Here is a 23,226-nt window from a genome sequence, read left to right as displayed (position 1 = left end):
ATGTGCAGAACTATAGACTTATATCTCTGACGTCGATCAGTTGTAGAATTTTGGAACACGTATTATGTTCGAGTATAATGTCTTTTCTGGAGACTAGAAATCTACTCTGTAGGAATCAGCATGGGTTTCGAAAAAGAAGGTCGTGTGAAACCCAGCTCGCGCTATTCGTCCACGAGACTCAGAGAGCCTTTGACACGGGTTCACAGGTAGATGCCGTGTTTCTTGACTTCTGCAAGGCGTTTGACACAGTTCCCCACAGTCGTTTAATGAACAAAGTAAGAGCATACGGACTATCAGACCAATTGTGTGATTGGATTGAGGAGTTCCTAGATAACAGAACGCAGCATGTCATTCTCAATGGAGAGAAGTCTTCCGAAGTAAGAGTGACTTCAGGTGTGCCGCAGGGGAGTGTCATAGGACCGTTGCTATTCACAATATACATAAATGACCTGGTGGATGACATCGGAAGTTCACTGAGTCTTTTTGCAGATGATGCTGTGGTGTATCGAGAGGTTGCAACAATGGAAAATTGTACTGAAATGCAGGAGGATCTGCAGCGAATGGACGCATGGTGCACGGAATGGCAATTGAATCTCAATGTAGACAAGTGTAATGTGATGCGAATACATAGAAAGATAGGTCCCTTATCATTTAGCTACAAAATAGCAGGTCAGCAACTCGAAGCAGTTAATTCCATAAATTATCTGGGAGTACACATTGGGAGTGATTTAAAATGGAATGATCATATAAAGTTGATCGTCGGTAAAGCAGATGCCAGACTGAGATTCATTGGAAGAATCCTAAGGAAATGCAATCCGACAACAAAGGAAGTAGGTTACAGTACGCTTGTTCGCCCACTGCTTGAATACTGCTCAGCAGTGTGGGATCCGCACCAGATAGGGTTGATAGAAGAGATAGAGAAGATCCAATGGAGAGCAGCGCGCTTCGTTACAGGATCATTTAGTAATCGCGAAAGTGTTACGGAGATGATAGATAAACTCCAGTGGAAGACTCGGCAGGAGAGATGCTCAGTAGCTCGGTATGGGCTTTTGTTAAAGTTCCGAGAACATACCTTCACCGAAGAGTCAAGCAGTATAGTCCTACGTATAAGAGACCATGAGGATAATATCAGAGAGATTAGAGCCCACACAGAAGCATACCGACAATCCTGGGTAGTTAGTGAGGATACCTTCAGACAGCACACTGAGGCAGGTCGGGGTAGAATGACTAGAATAGAGGGGTGAAAAAGCTGTTTTTCTAGTGGTGAGGATGGTAATGGCTCTACCACTGGGGGGTATTATCGGTTCAGTGTACTGGCAAGGCTTGTGGGAGGACAATACAAGGAGAAGGTGTCTCCAGCAAGAAGGCAGATGGCTCCAGAAAGCTACAGAAGGTAGAGGTGTGCGCCTCTGTCCAGTGACACTGCCCAGTGTTGACCCACACCTTCCATGTTTCATCTGAATGATCCTTACTGTCCACAGTGGCAAGAAGCGGTGTCACAAGGATGGCAGTAACTGCTGCCCTAGTAGTGCCAACATCTTGCATGAACTGGAATACCTCGGTAGTGCTGCGTCACACATGGGGCAGCTTTACACCTTTGTTATGCTGCTGACAGAGCAGTTACGTCCTGCCCAGCTGTAGTGAGTGGCAGGCAGCTTAGCGGTTAGAAGAGCAATGGTTCCACAATCATCCCATCCTGCACTGGCCTTATACAGGAAGAACGTTGATGGCTTTACAGCGGTATCCAATACACAGCAGCCACCAATTTGAAGCCCAGTTATGTCAACATCGCGGCTTTTATACAAAACAAGGTAGGTCGTCTTGCAGTTGAGACATCATATGTGGTCCGCCAAGCACCGTCAAAATGTTGGTTATTGCCCCAGCATCAGGGTTATGGTTGTGGAACTGCTGGCATGGCGTAAGAGCTGAGCTTGCAGGTGTCGGCAAGCGTGTAGTGTTCAGCATTGGGTCCCAGCTTTTTCGCGTACCACTGCAACATGAATGGGTTGGCATAGGATGGTGCCATGAATGTGTGTAAGTGTGTTTTTTCTAAATCTGATGAAATTCTTAGTCTGAAAGCTTAGTCTTCTTTTCAACGTACTTTTAAATGTGCCTGTTGCCTCTCAATGCCTCCTCTAGGTGGTGAGCAGCAATTTGGCCTAATTCATATTGTTGTTCTCCAGTCCGAATTTTCCTCTGTTCGGTTTTTCCATATTCTTTAGTTGCGACGTGTGTTGAATTGAATTATTGACCCTCCTATAAATGACACTTAATGTAGGCTGTTTGTGGACTATTTGTCTACTTAATGCATGTCATGTTTTACCAGAATAATCAGAGATTCAGATGGATAATTTTGCAGCTCACAGAACAAAGAATGTTTCTAATAGTTTCATTATATTGCAGAAGTATTTCAGATAGTGATTTCATTATATCCTTTTGCTAGGGCAGTGTGGAGAGATCTGCTTGCTCAGCAATCTTCTGATTACAAATATTGAATTAGTAAATTAACCTGTGCGACTCAGTCTTCCTTAAGAAATGATTTTTCACTTTTGAAGTTTTGCTGTGCCAAATTATGTATCACAACAAATGCTGTGTGATAACAGATACCCATCCTGTGACTTTTATCACAGTATGTCGTGTAGTATTCTGATGGAAAAGTGGAGATGACAGTGATAAACATGCCTTATTCAAGATGTCTCCGCAAAAGTGAAGGAGCGAGTGATGTATATCCTCATACTTTTATTTTTATTTGTTAATGATTGAAACCTGGTAATTAAGAAAGACAGGATTGAGCTAAGATTGTGGACAGGACCCAAATCAATTACTGTTGGCTTGCTATACAATTTCATTCATTTATTTTAATAAAAAAAATTTGAAAACAAGCCAATGAGGATGCAATCAGAATTTATTTCTCCTCCATGGATTTTAATACCTACTCCGAATTTTTCTTTTGTTTCCTTTACTGCTTGCTCAATATACAGATTGAACAACATTGGGGAGAGGCTACAGCCCTGTCTCACTCCCTTCCCAACCACTGCTTCCCTTTCATGCCCCTCGACTCTTATAACTGCCATCTGGTTTCTGTACAAATTGTAAATAGCCTTTCGCTCCCTGTATTTTAACCCTGCCACCTTCAGAATTTGAAAGAGAGTATTCCAGTCAACATTGTCAAAAGCTTTCTCTAAGTCTACAAATGCTAGGTTTGCCTTTTCTTAATCTAGCTTCTAAAATAAGTCGTAGGGTCAGTATTGCCTCACGTGTTCCCATATTTCTACAGAATCCAAACTGATCTTCCCCAAGGTCAGCTTCTACCAGTTTTTCCATTCGTCTATAAAGAATTCGCGTTAGTATTTTGCAGCCGTGACTTATTAAACTGATAGTTCGGTAATTTTCACAACTGTTAACTCCTGCTTTCTTTGGGATTGGAATTATTATATTCTTCTGGAAGTCTGAGGATATTTCACCTGTCTCATACATTTTGCACACCAGATGGTAGAGTTTTGTCAGGACTGGCTCTCCCGAGGCTGTCAGTAGTTCTGATGGAATGTTGTCTACTCCCAGGGCCTTGTTTCAACTTAGGTCTTTCAGTGCTCTATCAAACTCTTCACGCAGTATCATATCTCCCATTTCATTTTCATCTATGTCCTCTTCCATTTCTATAACATTGCCCTCAAGTACATCGCCCTTGTATAGACCCTCTACATACTCCTTCCACCTTTCTGCTTTCCCTTCTTTGCTTAGAACTGGGTTTCCATCAAAGCTCTTGATATTCATACAGGTGTTTCTCTTTTCTCCAAAGGTCTCTTTAATTTTCATGTAGGGAGTATCTATCTTACCCCTAGTAAGATAAGACTCTACATCCTTACATTTGTCCCCTGGCCATGCCCTCTTAGCCATTTTGCACTTCCTGTCGATCTCATTTTTTAGACATTTGTTTTCCTTTTTGCCTGCTTCATTTACTGCATTTTTATATTTTCTCCTTTCATCAATTAAATTCAATATTTCTTCTGTCACCCAAGGATTTCTACTAGCCCTCGTCTTTTTACCTACTTGATGCTCTGCTGCCTTCACTACTTCATCCCTCAAAGCTACCCATTCTTCTTCTACTGTATTTCTTTCCCCCATTCTTGTCAATTGTTCCTTTATGCTCTCCCTGAAACTCTGTACAACCTCTGGTTTAGTCAGTTTATCCAGGTCCTATCTCCTTAAATTCCCACCTTTCAGCAGTTTCTTCAGTTTTAATCTACAGTTCGTAACCAATAGATTGTGGTCAGAGTCCACATCTGCCCCTGGGAATGTCTTACATTTTAAAACCTGGTTCCTAAATCTCTGTCTTACCATTATATAATCTACCTGAAACCTTTTAGTATCTCCAGGATTCTTCCATGTATGCAACCTTCTTTTATGGTTCTTGAAACAAGTGTTAGCTATGATTAAGTTGTGCTCTGTGCAAAATTCCACCAGGCGGCTACCTCTTTCATTTCTTACCCCCAATCCATATTCACCTACTACGTTTCCTTCTCTCCCTATTCCTACTACCGAATTCCAGTCACCCATGACTATTAAATTTTCGTCTCCCTTCACTATCTGAATAATTTCTTTTATTTCATCATACATTTCTTCAATTTCTTTGTCATCTGCAGAGCTAGTTGGCATATAGACTTGTACTACTGTCATAGGCGTGGGCTTCGTGTCTATCTAGGCCACAACAATGCGTTCGCTGTGCTGTTTGTAGTAACTTACCCGCATTCCTATTGTTTTATTCATTATTAAACCTACTCCTGCATTACCCCTATTTGATTTTGTATTTATAACCCTGCATTCACCTGACCAAAAGTCTTGTTCCTTCTGCCACCTAACTTCACTATTCCACTACATCCAACTTTAACCTACCCATTTCCCTTTTTAAATTTTATAACCTACCTGCCTGATTAAGGGATCTGACATTCCATGCTCCGATCCGTAGAAAGCCAGTTTTCTTTCTCTTGATAACGACGTCCTCCTAAGTAGTCCCCCACCCCCCCACCCCCCCACCCCACCCCCCCCCGAGAGCCAATAATTTTGAAGACAAGCCAATGTGGTCGCAGTCAGAATTTTAAGGCAAGTAACCACAATCACGGCATAAGGCCTTTAATGCGAAAAATGGCAATTATTTAAAATTTAACAAATACATGAAATACTGACAGTCAATAATTTTGAAGGCAGGACAATGCAGTCCCAATCAGAATTTTAAGGCAAATAACCACTATCACGGCTGAAGACCTTTAATGCCCAAAATGGTAATTATTAAAAAATTTAACAAACATACATAAAATACCGACAGCAAATAATATTTGAAAACAAGCCAATGTGGTCGCAAACAGAAATTTAAAGCAGTAACAAACAGAAATTTAAAGCAGTAACTACAATCATGGCTGAAGGCCTCTAACTCAATAATGGCAGTTATAAAAATTTAACAAATATCCTGCCAAACGGTGAATGGCATAGCTAAAGTTAATTTAAAAAAACAAACAACAGGTGAGACAAATGATGGTAACTTAATGATACAATAGTAAAATAAAACACAAGGGCCAGTGACAGACGGTGCTCCAGGAAATGACCTCTGAGTAGGTCACACCAAAAACACTTTCACGAGTGAAAAGAAAGGCAGCCAAGAGTTGCATTCAGATCACAAGATGGTAACTCTGACTAGTGGCAGTCTAACGAGTGACTAATGATAATCTTGGTAAGGCTACCTGACATCCAACAAAACAAATGCAAGGTGTAAAATTATGCCAAAGCCGGAACCGGCACTCTGGTCTCTGACCGCAGAATACTGTTCTTAGAGCACCCGGAACAAGAAGGAATGACTACCTCTGAGGTAGAAGAACGCCATCCAAACTACAATCAAGAAGCTGTCAAATTTCAATGCCTCACCGGACAGTGGTGGCAAGGTGAGGAAATGTACACTGCCGTTACATACACTAACCCCCAGGGCAGGTAACGGGGGCGTTAGTGGCCATAATATAGAAAAATATCGTTGTTTGATCTTAACAATGTAAGAAGCTGAAAATCGTTAATAGTAATTAGAAGTTCTGAAAGGCTAATCAGTTCCGCCTTCCTCAGTTATTCCGCTCACTGCTCGTCGCCTCGGTGACACTACGAGCAGCAGTGCGAACCCATGTCACTGGAGAATCGCGAGATTTCACAGTGGTGGAGGTTTCTCTATGCAAATTGCAGTGGACTTAACTTAAACATGCAGGATCCAGTTTCAATGAGGTTGTGCACCCTCGTGACCACTGCCCTTCGATCCGGCTGTCCATACACGCCGCCAGTGGGCCTGATGTGTTGTCGCTCTGCATGGACCTCACTGCTCCTGCGTCCCCAACCAAACTCCACACTCACACCACACGGAAGAAGGATGAGGTTATCCCAAAGATAGAGCAGCAGAACTACATATCGATAATTGCCGCTGCTGCCACTAGCAGACAAGCAGTGCTTACAAAATCGAGTGGCACTGGTGAACATGAGAAGAAGACAAACAACGCAACAATGTCAACTTATCAATACGGTCTGGCAGAAACCTACATACGGCACCAACACGAGCCTCAGCACGGCTCAATGATGAATAACACCAACAACATATAGCCTCATAATTTGAAAAAAAATTCAAAATATGAGATTGTCAAAAGTCACTTTCTTCTGTAAGGGTCAATTTTCCAAGCAATTTACTAATTTGCAAGAACAGCATAGATCAAAAACTACAAAATCTAATTTATTTACAATATTTTACGCATGCTAATCACAGATACTAATATTTAAACACTCGTAGTTGTTTGTCAGAATGTTAGCAGTACATCATTTTAGTACTACTTTCTGTCATGTTATTCTAAACAAAAATGTCACAAGTATCCTTTGAATATTCACATTTGCTTGTTCTGTCTTTCAGGTGGACACACAATATATGTTGCTGTAGACAACAAGGCTGTCCAGTATAATACAATGCAAGATCTGCGTTCTTATCCTGTAACAATATTACTGTATGGAAACATACTTTTCCTTGGAATGGAATCAGGTACCACAAACAACACACACTTTATGTAATCATTGCTTCAGTACTTTTTATTTGTTATAATGCTTGGAAAGCTAGTCATGGCAGATTTGGTACCAGAATATGTTGTATTGGAAGCCAGCTTGTTAATTTCTTCAGTTAGATGTTGAAGTTTATGTGCATTAAAGGCAAGCAGTACAGTACCTTCATCAAAAGAAAGGTAGTTCAGATATATTCCATTAACAAGTAGTCCATCTTCTTTCCTCTGGTTTTAGAGTCTGAAATTTTCCACTATTGCTCTGGATAGTAGTTTTTGTGGCATGGAATCTTCATTCAAAGTTTCCTCTTTCAGTTTTGACTTATCTGCTATCATGATGAAGACTGATTGAACTTTAACATTATTGTATATATTCTTCAGTGTACTGACACAAGTTAAAAAGTGCCTTGTTTCTCAAGGGCTGCTACAGCAGATTTTGTTATAATTGAGTCAAAAACTGTCTTAAAATCTTGAATTCATATTCATTGTTCTGTTCCATAATTCCATTCACAACTTGAAAACAGTCCATTGTGCTGCATAACTTCAAAAACAAGTTTGTTCCTTTGCATGACTGCCATCTGATGCTTTCCCTATGCTGTTAGTGGTCATTTTAGTGAATATATTATGCAATACTGGGAGGAGACTTAAGTCTGTAATGTTTTATTTCTTCTCTTTCTCATTTAATGTGAAACAGAATAATTGCAACATTGTTCCAGTTTTGGAGAATTGCCTTCTGCTGCTGACATTCTGTAAATAATTTTGAAGGATCCTTTTGTATTATTTTTCTTCCAACTTCAACCATTTCTCTTGAGGCACTAGCTTTACTTCTTACTTGAATGACTGGTGTTACTTTCAGAGTATCATTAGCTTCATTAATAGCTATCAGTGTTTCAAATCTCTAGATGTCTCATTGTTGTGTCAGGTGTGAGCTCAGTTCTGGAGCCAGTTATCACAGTCATTGTAACTGGGTATGTGGTATTCTTTTGGTACATGGCCAGAGTTGATTTCTATGGTGATAGATCTGATTTGGTCCTGCCACAACATCAGACATTTGATGCCCTCTGTGGCCATAACCATGTCCTTTGTCCACCCTAGCTTCAGCTGGACATTCAAGCCCAAACTAGATTGTCTCAGCAGTAATAAAGACATGTTAGGTGAACCTAGGCTTGCAATGCTGGACACAACAAGTCAAATAATGTTTGTGGTCACCCCCCATGTAATAATCTGGTGGAGGTCAATGACTGCTCCGATCAGGGTGCACCAATGCTGTGCCAGGAAATTAGTAAGGATGTAGTGAGAGAGAGTTGTTAACACAAACTTCTGCATCTGAGAGAAAAAAAAATCCAACACTATTGCATATATTATTGTATTGGAACAAGTGACAGGAATATAACTAGTATATCCCATAAGTGCTGTTAATTTGACATGACCGATCCATTTTGGAATATATGTAAATCGTTATAGTAAAGCTGTAAGTAACAAAACTTCCTGGCAGATTAAAACTGTGTGCCGGACCGAGACTCGAACTCAGGTCCTTTGCCTCTCACAGGCAAGTGCTCTACCAACTGAGCTACCCAAGCACGACTCACACCCCGTCCTCACAGCTTTACTTCTGCCAGTACCTCGTCTCCTACCTTCCAAACTTCTAAGTTTGGAAGGTTGTGCTTGGGTATCTCAGTCGGTAGAGCACTTGCCCACAAAAGATAAAGGTCCCGAGTTCGAGTCTCGGTCTGGCATACAGTTATAATCTTCCAGGAAGTTTCATATTAGCGCACACTCTGCTGCAGAGTGAAAATCTCATTCTGGAAACATCCCCAGGCTGTGGCTAAGCCATGTCTCCGCAATATCCTTTCTTTCAGGAGTGCTAGTTCTGCAGGGTTCACAGGAGAGCTTTTGTAAAGTTTGGAAGGTAGGATGCAAGGTACTGGCAGAAGAACTAAAGCTGTGAGGACAGGGCGTGAGTAGTGCTTGGGTAGCTCAGTTGGTAGAGCACTTGCCCGCAAAAGGCAAAGGTCGCGAGTTCGAGCCTCAGTCTGGCACACAGTTTTAATGTGGCAGGAAGTTTCATATCAGTGCACACTGTGCTGCAGAGTGAAAATCTCATTCTGGAAAGTTTTAAGTAGTTTTGCAAAGAGTAGCTATGAATTGCTTACATCAAAATAGCTAATATCTTTCCATCATAAACTATTGTATAAAAACAATAATACACTCATTCTGTCGATGATAATGTGGGGTGGGAGGGGGGGTTATGGGATGCTACTTTGTTATTGACTTGAAGGCAAGAAAAATATTTACAGGTGAACGTTTATAGGGGTATCAGTACAGCAATCATTGTTGGTGGCATCAGTCATTACATAGGTTCCATACTTTGAGCTAATATGACACAACTGGGCTGGACTGGACCACACATCTAACAACTAACACTCTCCCAGATTTTGCGAAACTGTGTCCCACAGGATAATAATATTTATGGTTGTTAGACAGACCTTTGGCTTTTCATTAAAGTACAAATGAACTACAGTGGCACTTGCAACACACGTTGCGATGTCATTGATCTGCAAGATAAATCCTTTCCTTGTCTTTGGCTGCCATTATTCAGATACATTACAGGGTCTATGACAACTTGCAGTTCAAAAGTGGTGTAAGACTGATATATCTTCTACAGTTTCTTTATTGGTTAATGAAATATAATCAGTTTCACTCTTAATTCTGTTTAATATTTGCCAAGTACTTTTTCCCCTGTCTGGAACACTGTTTTAGAGCAAAAATGTTCATGGCAAATTTTACTAATGTACGATCTCTGTGATTCTTGGTATAAAGCTTGCAGTGGACAAATTTTCCTTCTGTTTTGCTCTTGCTTTCACATTAAAACCTCCCATTAGCATCCTGTAGTATGATAGATCCATTTATCAATTATTATAACTTTTTGTAGAAATCTTCTATATCCTCATCAAAAGGTGAGCATATTGGTGCACAGACCTTAAATTTGCTTGTTTACATCAAAGCCTAAACCTGACTTTCCTTATTATTCTGTTCTTCTATAGTAAAGCAATTGTCCTCATTTTAATTTTGTTTGGTCTTCATTTTTTGCCGTACTTTTGATAATCCTTCTATATACCATTTGGTCTACTTTGATTTCTCTTCCAAGTACACTAACCTATCTTCATTTCTATGGTTCTGCAAAGTATTGGTCCTAAACAAAGATTAGTAGATGCATTTTGGGCATTAGGGTTCTTATTAGTGTTTATTTAGTCAAATCTCATGTTGCACGGTGTAGACAAATGCTTAGTTGGGTGTTTCACATGGCCTGAAGCAATTGTCTACATTCCATCAGTTCATTATTCTTTCAGCTTGGCAGGAAAACTGACACTTCAAGAATTTGTAAGTGACTGCAGAACTTTCAGTAACCCTACCCATGGTTAACCTGTCATGGTTGGAAGATTTTTGTGGATATGTTAGCAGATGTAAACTGTGACAGAGTTACACTTACATCAATTTCACGTTGCATGTTATTATGCTCTCATGCATAGTCAGCCATATTTATGGCACGTTTTGATTTTCTTTGTCACAACTTTTACCGCCACCTCTGGGCAGTTTTTCCGGTCATGCTATTACAGACATTTCCATATCTCCTTGTGGAGTAGCATTCTCAGACCTATCTTATACCTTTAAATATGATATATACACACACTTATGTTTGGATTTTTTTATTTCATTTCCTTTTCATAGTTGTTTTCTTTCGGTAGTTCCATGTTCTGTTGTGGTGTGTGTGTTCTTAACACAGAAATGTGCTTAATATTTATGTCACCTTGGAAGATATTGTATCATTTCTTTATTTCTGTTTTTCAGGGGATGTAATTCTTTATTTCTTTAAGGATCGAGAAGACCTCTTGAATTTGGATTTAAAAAACCACCACAGACGCTTTTCATTCCAACATAGTCCTGTTTCAGCTCTTGACATTGTTGAGTACGACACCTGCACTGCAATAGTAGTAGGAACTTTGAAAAATGTTTATTGTGTTAATCTTGTGTATTAAGTATGCGCAGTACCTGTAAGCTCAATGGGACTATCAGTTAAGATTTTCTGTAATTATTTTCTCTGTCTGTGAGAAGATTCAGTGATCCCTTAAATTTATTAGTCAAGATTATTTATTCCAGAAGAATGTTTTTGTTCATAATGTTTTTTTACTGAATTTGTGTGTGTGTGTGTGTGTGTGTGTGTGTGTGTGTTAGAGAGAGAGAGAGAGAGAGAGAGAGAGAATTTGTGTGTGTTTTAAAGAAAAGTTGTCCTGTTTTGTTTTGTTTTTTATTTTTTTATAATATGGTGCTAAGAAAATATGTAAATACAGAGACCAGCCTAACAGCACAATAAAAGTAAAGTAATATTGTCTGTTTGCTCCTTTCTCCCTGAGTCTATCCTCTCTAATAAATCTGTATCTTTGCATGGGAGGTAGAGTACCATGCTCAATATTTTCTTTGTAGCATCTCACCAAAGTTTTTTTTTGTTAATGATGCATGTGAGATATCTAGGAACTTTATACTAAATAGCTACTGCTTTTGAAAATTGCTTTATTTTTATTTTTAAAGAATGTGTATGTAACTGATTTATGATGGCTTTGTATCTAAGACAAACACTGACATCTTTAATTCTGTCACTATATTTTCATAACCATCTTCATTGATGCACACATAAACAAGTAGTTCAAATTTCAGTGATTTATTATGCATTTGAATTAAATATGGCAATTTCAGCTCACAGAAAACTCTATGGAAATCACACACATTGCAGAAGTTTTCTAAAGGGGAACGAAATTTCAAAAAAAGGTGGTCAAGTGGAATGACTACTGTCATACTGAGGCAGTATAGAATATCTGTAGACTACAATCAAGAAAAGGAAAAAGCAATTGGAAACTGTATTGAAAGACAATTAGTAGTATGCAGGTTATTAACATAAGCAAGGAAGTTGGAGAGAAAACGATATGGAAACACTGAACTAATAAATTAAAAAGCATGTTAGTACTCCAAATTACTTGAAATGAAGTTAAATGCTGTATGTGGCTTATCCAGCAGTAATGTATCTCCTTTTTCTCACAGCAACAGAAATTGCTTCATTCAATTTTATAAAGCCTAGTGGTGTCTGCTATCATCCATTCATAAATTACTTGCCAGGCAATATTATTAATAGGCCAATGAAAGAATTGTCTGAAATGATTGATATGGAAATTTTCAACATGTTTATAGTTTCCAGACATCAATAAACAAAAAGCAGAAAAATGACTGTGTAAAGCTATATTAAAAACAAAGATTCCAAGACTTACCAAGCGGGAAAGTGCCGGCAGACAGGCACATGAACAAAACACACACACAGAATTACTAGCTTTCGCAACCGATGGTTGCTTCTTCAGGAAGGAGAGGGAAAGACGAAAGGATGTGGGTTTTAAGGGAGAGGGTAAGGAGTCATTCCAATCCCGGGAGCGGAAAGACTTCCCTTAGGGGAAAAAAAGGACAAGTGTACACTCGCGCGCGCACACACACACACACACACACACACACACACACACACACACACACACACACACATATCCATCCGCACATACACGGATGTTCATGTGCCTGTCTGCCGGCGCTTTCCCACTTGGTAAGTCTTGGAATCTTTGTTTTTAATATATTTTTCCCATGTGGAAGTTTCTTTCTATTTTATTTACTGTGTAAAGTTAGTTAGTTATATCACAAGGAAAACTCACATGGGGAAAACTAAAATTACAAGGAGACAGAATGGTTGGCAAAAGCTTACATTCAGGAGGCTAAATTCCTGTTGGACACCTGTAAATGTAGAAAAGCTGTTCCAGCTTTCAGAACTTTTAGTTCCTGCCACAGTGATAGGTAGATGGTAGATTATAAATGAGGGGCTGTTCACACAGACCCAAGGTTAAAATGGATGCACCTATTGTTGGGAGAAGGTGAGACAAAGATCAAGGTCTGTTAGTTTCTTACGTTTTCCAAATATCATATTCACAATAAAAATTATAATGTGTGGAAAAAGATTGCATAAACAATTTAAACAACGTATACGTATTTAGTACGTATTTAGTATAGTAGTTTGATGTGGGATTGGTCTATAGCCTCCATGTAATTATTAAACATGGTAATTACCACTTACAATTGACAATTTTTTTTAATTTATTGTAATTGAAATTTCAAGTATTGCTCATTTTCAAGCAAAAATTATAAATACAGATATGCACTCAGAAATAAATACAGCCATTATTCCAAACTTCAAATAAGTATGATGGTGCCTGACCACAGAATAAACTGATGTACATAATGCTAAGCCAAAACCACAATGCCGAAGGAAGTATGTAAACCTTATCATATTTTGCAGAAATGAAGTTCTGATTAATCCAATATAATTCAGTTTCACTTTAATTCACACTGATTATTTATGTCAAGTACTGAAATCAAATGAATATGTGCCTCATGCTCCAGGTTCAGGGACTCCTCAAAATGATATTGAACTCACCATATTTACCCGAGTATAAAGCAACCTTGATTATAAGATGATTTCCTTTTTTTCACCAGGCTTTTCGAGAAAAAATTATTTTTAACGTATTCGGACTACTCAAAATTACGAACTTTTTTATTGACATAAATTATACAAATAAAATGTTAACATTATACATATTCCAGATTTATGCCCTTTATTGATTTTATGCCTTTTCATAGTACAAGGGGAAATAAAATAAATGAATAGAAATGATATACATAATTTTGTGGACTGTTCTCTTGTCTACATTTTTCACTTACTAACCCTATCATCTGTCATATTTTTTAATCATCATCCTAATAGCATAGCTCTAAAATTTATATGTTCATTGTCACTAAAATGTGGTGGTTTTTTCTGAAGATGTTGGAGTTTTTGAAGTTGTGGTTACCTTGTGGGCCTGAGAACACAGCTGTTTTCATCTGAATACATACTGGATTTCACTTCTGTGCTGACATTTGAAATGTTACAATGCCTCTTGCTTTCAAACCTATTGTCTGCCTGCCACTCTCTCATTGGCTGCATAGAACCAGAAGATGACACATCCCCTTTCATTCCCGTCATATGCATGGTGAGCGTCAACAACACTGTAGTGCAAAACACTCAAGTACTCCAATGGCACCTGTCTAGACCTTTACCATCTCTTGCAGAAATGAATGCTGTTGTAGTGTATCATTCCACTCTTAAAGTCAATCCAGTTCTGACTACAAATGGATTCAAGTAAACTGCAGTTTAAATGTGGTAGATGTTCCTGAAAGGCAAAGTGCACTATATACATCCCTATTGTTGGCAACATGATGTCGTTTGCTGCTCATTTGAAGTATCCTGAACTTTGAACACTTATACAAGAAACACATGAGCATGTAGTTCATCTATATTTAAGAACACAATAAATTCAACACAAATGTACTTTGTTGACTGTCAAAGAAGCAAGTAACAAATTTTGAAATTCTTTCTTAACAGGGAAATAAGTTCACAACTAAACCAAGTAGTTGGAACAACAAAAGGAAGGCTTTCACAGTCAGAGTTCGTTCTCTACTAGTTGAATACCAAATGTTTTAGTCCTCACACTCCTTGAGCAGAGCACATTAGAATAGATTAATACTTAAGTTACAGTACGTACAAGTTCACAGTCTCTACAGACTTGCCAAGTGAGTCTTACAGAATACCAACTGGCCCACAAGCAGGGTCCAATGTCCCTGGTGGCAGCAGTGGCGGAATGGTGAGCGGTACTGGATCCGGAGCAGACTTCCTCTCTTGTCTGGCTTCTTCGTAAATGCTGTGATCGTCACAGATACGGTCCTGAATCCCCACATGTCATTCTTGTTGCATCTTTTCTTTCTTTTCTATTAATCCAACCTGGTAAGTATCCTGGACTGATGAACAGTGTTCCAGAATTGGTCTTACAAGTGTTTTGTAAGCCACTTCTTTTGTGGATGAATTCCATTTCCTTAAGACTCTTCCAATAAAGCTCAACCTGACATCTTCTTCTCCTACAATCAGTTTTATGTGATTATTCCACTTTTAGGCCTTTCTGCTGTCCAAATAATAACTCAGCTCTGCATTTTAAAATCTTTTAAACAATGTTTTGGTTTTGCATAATGTTTTGTCTTACTTTTGAGCCACTTAAAGTGAATATGTTATCAGTTTCTTACATTAATTTCTCAATTTCTTGGAAATGGGAGCAGTAGTTTATGTTTTCACATACATTTTTAATTACGGATCATATGTTGTCAATTACATTATTTATTAAAAAGAATTATTGAGAACTATCAATAACGTAAATTGAAAAATAATGTAATAAGTGACACATTCAGGTTTCAAATGCCTAAGGTGTGGTTTTTTTTTTTTTTTTTTTTTTTTTTTTTTTTCCCCCCCGCCATTTCACCGTAAACTTCTCTAGAGGTGGTGTGTCTTTTTCAGAGACCAACAATAGTCGGCCATCAGATTAATGGTCCAACCTCCATAATACCTTTTTTCAACGTCCTTTAAGTCTTAGTGAAAGCATTTACCATGTTCCTCACTGTAAACTGCAAAATTGTGAGGAAAATGATCTGTGTGAAAATGTAGAACTACAATTAAACACTCATGTTGCAGCCATGAACTTAGAAAGTTTCCAGAGCTTTTTTAACCATTTCCTTGTAATATGGACTCAAGTGGTTTCCCAAAAAGCTTTCGGTAACATTTCTGAAGCTTGTCCAACTTGTTTCTCAACTTGGGTCATAGTATTCTCAAATTGTGAGTCATACATTAAGTTTCTTATCTGTGACCAAGTCATCAGCCGCATGTTTTTCATAACTCATAGTTGAAAACGTCATGCAGTTGTATTTGAAGGTATTACAATTCTCATCCATTGCACAGTCAAGCTGGGACATAATACCTAATTTCATGTGCTGTGAAGGGGGTAATATTTTGGGATGTTCCACAAGTGGCTCGTGTTTGACATTTATGGAACCAGCAGACAGACATCTTTAGAGTGGCTGTTCTTTCCATTGCCAGTGCTAATTCCTTGCATGACTATTACATTTGGACAAGAAGCAAGGGGCTTTTGTAACAGCTTATCTTAAAGTCACTGCAGAGTAGCCACTGATGTTCTTTACAGTTAATGTACTGCCACATATACGTAACATTTTCATATGTTTCATTCATGTGAATAGAAAGAGCAACAGAAATAGATCCGAGGAGATTTCCGTTATGGAGTAACAAACCTTTTAAGCTAGATTGCGAGGAATCAATAAAGTCTTCACTGAGAGGCTTGATAGTTCACACTGAGCCACTCTACCAGACCTGGTATCTCATTGCAGCGAACCATGGTGTTTAGAGAAGAAAGATATGATATCCTTTTCCGTTTTTGCATACCATGCAGAGGTTGTCCCAAGTGAAAGCATATTATTGAATTTGATTTTTGGACCAAATGCTCCTGCACTTTCTTTTGATTAGTTCAGTTCACTGATCAAGTCATTAAGTTTTGACTGTGTAAGTAACTCTGGTGCAGCAGAACTATCACTGGGCTCAAAATCATCACTATCTGAATGTGATATAGCATTTTTATTACTGTCCAACTGAGTGATTGTTGTTTGATGTGCTACTGGTGGAGAGGATGTGGGTAGAGTAAGGTCATGAAGCACAGGTGTCATAGCGGATCATACATTGGGATGCACTAGACTCTTCTTGTTCCTTGTGCAGTAAAATTTCACTTGACAAAAACAGCAGTCATCACTGTAATTCAAGGGTTCCTTTCACACCACGAGTATGGCAAACGACATGCTTTTTTCCTTGCCATTCATCTGTAACCTTACCTTCATTACATGTGCCACACACTTTATACAGTGTGAGTGTTTTATTCTGGTCACCAAACTTCATGTGAAAATTCTATGATGGTTCTTCATTGTTTAAGCACAATGTATGTCCCACAAATGTAACGAAACACATTGACGCCATTTAAGCAACTATTGCATAAATGCTGTGGAAAGATGTCAGTGATGGACATCACTTTCTCTTCTCCATATAGAAACAAAACACTACCTACAGCATCATCCTGAGGAAACTACAAATATATCAATTTACAGTGAAACAAAATATTCCTGGAACAAATTAAAATATATCAAGAGGCTGTTCGGCAATAGCACTATATTACTACAAATTATTTAAACAGATGTATAAAATTTACAATCGCTATAAAACCTGGCAGGATAAGTAGAAAGCTTGCATTTTTGTTTTCTAGACAAAAAAATCTATTGAGAAACTGTTATTCATTGTTAGACATAGAAATCCCTGCTGAGCTATATCATATCATAATACAAAATCAGTAGTACTTCTCCAAAAAATTTGTACAAACTACAAAACAGTCCACCTGTAAAGCAAAGCATCCACCTTTCTGAGTAATCTCAAAAAAAAAAAGAAAAACATACACAGCTCTCCACGATATTGTGCATGTTAGCACTGATGTTTTTGTTCACCATTTTGGCTCTTGCAACTTTGTGTAAAATGGATGGTGAATTGGTGGTATGAAGCACAGTTAGGCTCACATGCTTTGTCTCCAGGTGCATAAGGCTTCAAGAGAGTTCTTTTGAAAAACAAATTATGTGTGTTTCCTCAGAGACTGTAGCCTCAAATCTAGTTCTCTAAAATCCAGTTCTTTGTTCACTGACTATTGTAAAACAGTTTTGTTGGTTCTCTTTGCTTGAAAAGCATTCACTGTATGCTGCTCATACAACTATTGTTTTTGTACTTCAGAAGAACAGAGACCAGCAAGTCACAAAAAGTCTATGGACCTATCAGTTTCCTCTTCATAATGTTCAAGATATTCACTGAGTTGTTAGAAGTAGATGTAATATGTTGAAATACTTCCATATCATAATGAGGGTATAGAAAGAAGCAAAAAGCTTGAATTATCCTTTTGTGTAGCATTTATTGGTTTATACTGAGGTTTGTGCTGTCTGGGCATGAAAATAGTGATTGTCACACTACAATAATAAATAATGTAGCTGACAATAATGATCAAATGGCAGCAATAAAACAACCCTGCCGGCCAGGTTCTACTAGTACTAGGAAGGGGGTCTACAAATACTGACACAATTTCACTTTTCTGGAAGAACTTACAGTATGAAAAATAGGATTATGTTCACCAGGGGCTCAAAGTAGATTAGAAATTTAGATATGTCTTAAAAAATTTTTGCAAAATTATGAGTCAAGTTTTCCTTCATAATGGGCCAAGAGTAGCTAATGTCTGAGATCAATGTGTCTTGGGCTAGGAAAGCTTATTTAATGCAGAAAACTAGCTTAGTATAGAAAGACAAGTGCAATACAAGCAGTATTGCAGAATTTTTATTGTGTTATCAAATAGGCAAAAATGATGTACTATGCACAAAAAATTCAAAATTCCAGGAATGAGGTGAGTACACTTTGGAGCATTATTGCATAAAATGAAAACTTGGTGCAGCAAATTATATTCAACTTCCTGATTACAGTAGCAATATGCGAGAGGATTTGAAATTCAAATCAATCACTACTAAATCCTGTAAATTCTTCTGAATAATGGATGAAAACACAGAGACTGAAAATGACAAATCCATTAGATTTACTGTGGCAGGCATTGCATACACCACCACCAGACAGCAGTTTTGCCAGATCGTCTGATAGAGAGAGCAGAAAAAAGCTGCAGCTATTCTGGTTGTGGTGGTATTATTTCTAAGATTCTCTAATCATATGCTGAGTTTATAGTGCCACCCTCGAGTTATCTTCATAACCAGTGCCGTGTCTCAAATGTAGGGTTTGCTGGGACTGAGCGGCATGGTTCATAACAAAAGTCTTTGTCGTTTGGCTGTACTAAGGAGGAGACTTCTGACCTAACTGAGATGTGACAGTCTCTGGTGTGAAAGGTTAAAGGCTGGGAGGGAATTGAAGTAACTCTCCAAAATGTTAAACAATCTGAGATTTCTTCAGAAATAATGTAAGTAAATCCTAACTGATCTGGCTGAGATGCTTCCATTAAGTGGCCAAGTCTGATACAGAGACAGAGAATGACAAATACCGTTCCATCTATTCTAACAAATTTGACGCACATAACTAAACTAGAGTCCTACAACTACTGCCTATATGCATGTCAGTTCCTTTTATTACTTCTGCAATGAACTCTGGCTCCCCCGGCTGCTTTGCTGCAGCACCTTGTCTCAGAGTATTCTGAAACTTTTCTGCAACGCTCTCCTATACAATCTCTGCTAGAGATCCTGCCCCTGAGTTTTGTTCACATTTCCCCCTGAACCCACCAGCTATTGCCATGACATAATGTCGAGGGCTACTTGCCTCCTTATTGATTGTATTATGTGCACTATTGCTCAGTGCTTCTTCAAATGCTGGGTGGAGATGTAGAAATGCCTTTCTTAATATGGTCCATACTGTGTCCTAAACCCCGCAGTGGCTTCTTATGACGTAGTGTTGTCCCCATGTGTTTATAGCTTTTAGCTTGTTACCAACTGCAACTGCCTGTCTGCCAGCCTGCTTCTGGGCCTGTGGCCCCTCTTGCCATGCCCAAAGACCTCCTCTGTTATTAACAGTTGCCCATTTTGTTATTACTAATGCATTCCAGACTTGGCTTTACTCATAAGTATAACACCAGTAATTGACCAAGATTCATTACCTGAGAGACTTAAGTATGCAGTACTAACTCATATTTATAATAGTGGAGATAAACAAGTGAACTTAAATTGTAGACCAGTCTCCCTTCCCATGTTTTGTTGGCATTCTCCATAATTGAGAAGCATATCGACTTTTTTCTTTGAAGGAATGTATCATTCGAATTTGCGTGATTCGACAATACTAGTCTTACCATTCCTATTAGTGTTGTATTGTGAAATTATCGAATGTGGTTTACATGTCAGTAGCACATCAGATGGATATGCTGTATTTGGCGAATGTTTACTATTTGCATGATCTATGAGAGAGAATTGTCAGAGCATGTGCTTCAGTAAGTGCCAAAGTGATAAGGAATACCACTCAGTCCATGATAAGAAGACTGCAGCACTGCATTGATATCAATGGTCATCACTTCAAACACCATCTGTAAATGGATGTTCATGCCACCTTTTTTTACCTTTGTTGGCCTTCAAAGACCTTACTGTTACACATCATTGGATTCGTCTCGATAACTATAGCATCCCATTTAAGAAAACAAAATTGACCTTCACATCTCTGACATGTCTTAAAAAAAAGGCCAAATGTATGTCAAATGCAATATTTGCCCCACAAACTTTTCAGCTGCTATCATACTTTTAGAGTTATTCTTGGTGGCAATAGTTAGTGACTCACCCTCTATGTCAGTGGTGGTACACCAACCACATCTGTTCCATATGTTAGTGGCAGCTGATTAATATCCTCTATGGCTCTCAACCACAGTTGAAACATGGAGCTTGCTTCACTCTAGGTTGATAGCCTCTGACAGTCAAACAGGAAAAGGTCTTTTATAGAAATATTTCCACCATCCACCCCTGTAGGGAAGGAGAAGGCTGCATTGGATTCAGTGGGTAGCCAGCTAGAATACTCAAATGAATCAGAGCATTTGAAATTGCCCAACTCTCATCAACTGCTTAATGCCAAAATACAGCATAAACTTATTTACTACATTGCAATACACAACATAAATTCTTTACTGAAAACTGGAAAGCTCAAAAACTTCACAAATGAATTGGAGGGACAAAACATCAAAATAGAAGTCTCTAAGAAATGAGAAATACAACAAAAGATCCTTTTGAATCTCAGGGATATAAAATTTACAATGGAAAACCAGGAAAAAGAGTTATGATACAGTACCCACAATTCTGATACATTCAATAACTGAATTTAAAGTCATTTCTCCACGAATCACAACTGAAAACCACAAACAAGATCTATACCACGATAAGGCCCCATGCCCCTACCAGCGAGAAAAATTTTCCTAACACAAACTATGGTAGAAGTAGAAAATTTCTGGGATCTTTTGGATCAGACAATAAATCAAGTCAATAAAAACAATGTAAAGATCTTAATAGGAGATTTTAATGCCCATCTGGGAAAGGAAAAGAAGTACAGAGATATAGTTGGAAAATGGGCTCATCTCTAAATCTACCTATTTTAAAAGAAAGCTAGCAAACTTATGAAGTGGGAACATCCTAATTGAACAAGAGAAGAGTAGCACTGGACCATATCTACATGGACAAATTCTTTCATAAAGAAGTTCAAAATGTTAAAATACTGAGAGAACAGACAACGGTTCAGATCATTTTTTTGTCAAAATCAAAATCGAGTTCTCCCCATTAAGGAAAAAAGGAAAGAACAATTGAAGATAAAAGAAATGTATGACCCACATAAATTAATCAAAAATGACAAATATCAGAAAAATACACAAAATACAAAAGTAACTTATAATCTTGGGGAACTAATACCAATTTTGAAACAGCATGCTGAAGAATCAGCCCGAGCAAATCGATGTAAGAAGCATGCATTGTGGACTGCAGAATGTGAAGAAACGCATGATGAAAGACATAAAGCATGGACAAAATTTCAAACTCACAAACAGAAGAAAATGCAACTAACATCAAAAACATAAGAAAAAGTTCTCTCAAATAATCGGAAAAACAATGCAGTAATATCAAAAGGATCTTCTAAGTTCCGTTGATAAAAACTACTACAAAACCAATTCCAGAGAGTATTTCAAAGCCTTTGATAGACAATTACAACCCACTGACAATATTTCTGAGAAATAAAGATGGAAGAATAAACCTTAAAAGCTTTGACCAGTAGCCACAAGCACCCCTGTAAAAACCAAACTAGAAAGTATAAACCCATCTTCAGTACAAGAAATAGAAACTGCACTTAAAGAAATGAGAAACAACAAAGCATGTGGGGAAAATCAAGTGTTTTTGGAAATGCGGAAGTATGCTGGTAAAACAACTCGGACATCATTACATATTATTTTACAAAAAAAATTTGGGCAACAGAAAAATTCCCAGAAGAATGGCTCACAGCTATAACTAACCCACTTGATAAGAAGAGAGACAAAAGTGATGCAGCCAGCTATAGAGTAATCACACTCTTGGACTGTCCCTACAAGATTTTATGCAATAGGATCAAAGAAAAACTGGATGAGGGTCTGGGAGAATACCAAGGAGGCTTTTGACCTGTGGAGAACAAATATTTACTCTGAAATTAATCATGGCTTATTACCGCAAATAAAACAAGCCTGTCTCAACTACATTTATAGAGATGGGGTACTGGCAGAAGTAAAGCTGTGAGGATGGGGCGTGAGTCGTGCTTGGATAGCTCAGATGGTAGAGCACTTGCCTGCGAAAGGCAAAGGTCTCGAGTTCAAGTCTCGGTCCGGCAAACAGTTTTAATCTGCCAGGAAGTTACATTTATAGATTTTAAGAAAGCATATGATTCTGTCCATAGACCCTCACTGTTAAAAATGTTGAGACATTTCAGACTCCACCCAAAATCAATTAAACTGATTGAGCTTACCTTAACAAATATAAATTCGAAAATTAAGTTCACAGGGGAACTTTCTGAATCGTTCATGGTAAAAACTGGTTTAAGGCAGGGAGATGGCCTGTCACCACTTCTTTTTAATTGTGCCCTTGGGTACAACAGTGAGGAAATGGTACAAATACAATCAAAAGAACATTAAGATTAGAACACAAAAAGACGACATACAGTTGAACTCTTTAGGATTTCTGATTATCTCACTCTTCTCGCCAACAACATTCAAGAAAACCAATACAGTTAGTACAGGAGATAGTCCATAGTATTGGCCTTAAAATATCATTTGGAGAAACAGAAATAATGCTAATAGAACTGCCACTGGCATTAAAATTAGAATTGGAAAACACTACATAAAAATTGTTGAAAGGTTTAAATACTTGGGATAAATAATAACACACAGTGGGAATGAGGAACCATCATGGGGCAGTAGAATAAACAAATTGATGAAACTCATCATGTTCACAAGAACACATGTAACAAAAAATGCCTCTCAATAGCCACAAAACTGAAACGCAACACTCAGCCACAAATAATATATGATAGTGAAACTATATTTAAAACAACCAACACTGTAGCAATAGATATATTACTCAAAATAGAAAG

General features: G+C 38.1%; 1 protein-coding gene across 1 annotated transcript in view; it reads left to right on the top strand.

Moving 5' to 3' along the window:
- Nucleotides 1-11,452, top strand: part of LOC126282046 (uncharacterized) — a 92,441-nt gene extending 80,989 nt beyond the window's left edge. The window contains exons 6-7 of the mRNA XM_049981465.1: nucleotides 6,929-7,054; nucleotides 10,917-11,452. Of these exons, the coding sequence (XP_049837422.1) occupies nucleotides 6,929-7,054; nucleotides 10,917-11,104 (314 nt within the window). The 3' untranslated portion in view covers nucleotides 11,105-11,452. The remainder of the gene's footprint in view (nucleotides 1-6,928; nucleotides 7,055-10,916) is intronic.
- Nucleotides 11,453-23,226: the final 11,774 nt, after the last annotated feature.

The sequence above is a fragment of the Schistocerca gregaria genome, chromosome 7 (genome assembly GCF_023897955.1).
Source record: "Schistocerca gregaria isolate iqSchGreg1 chromosome 7, iqSchGreg1.2, whole genome shotgun sequence".
Taxonomy (NCBI): domain Eukaryota; kingdom Metazoa; phylum Arthropoda; class Insecta; order Orthoptera; family Acrididae; genus Schistocerca; species Schistocerca gregaria.
This window is presented reverse-complemented; position numbering and strand designations above follow the sequence as displayed.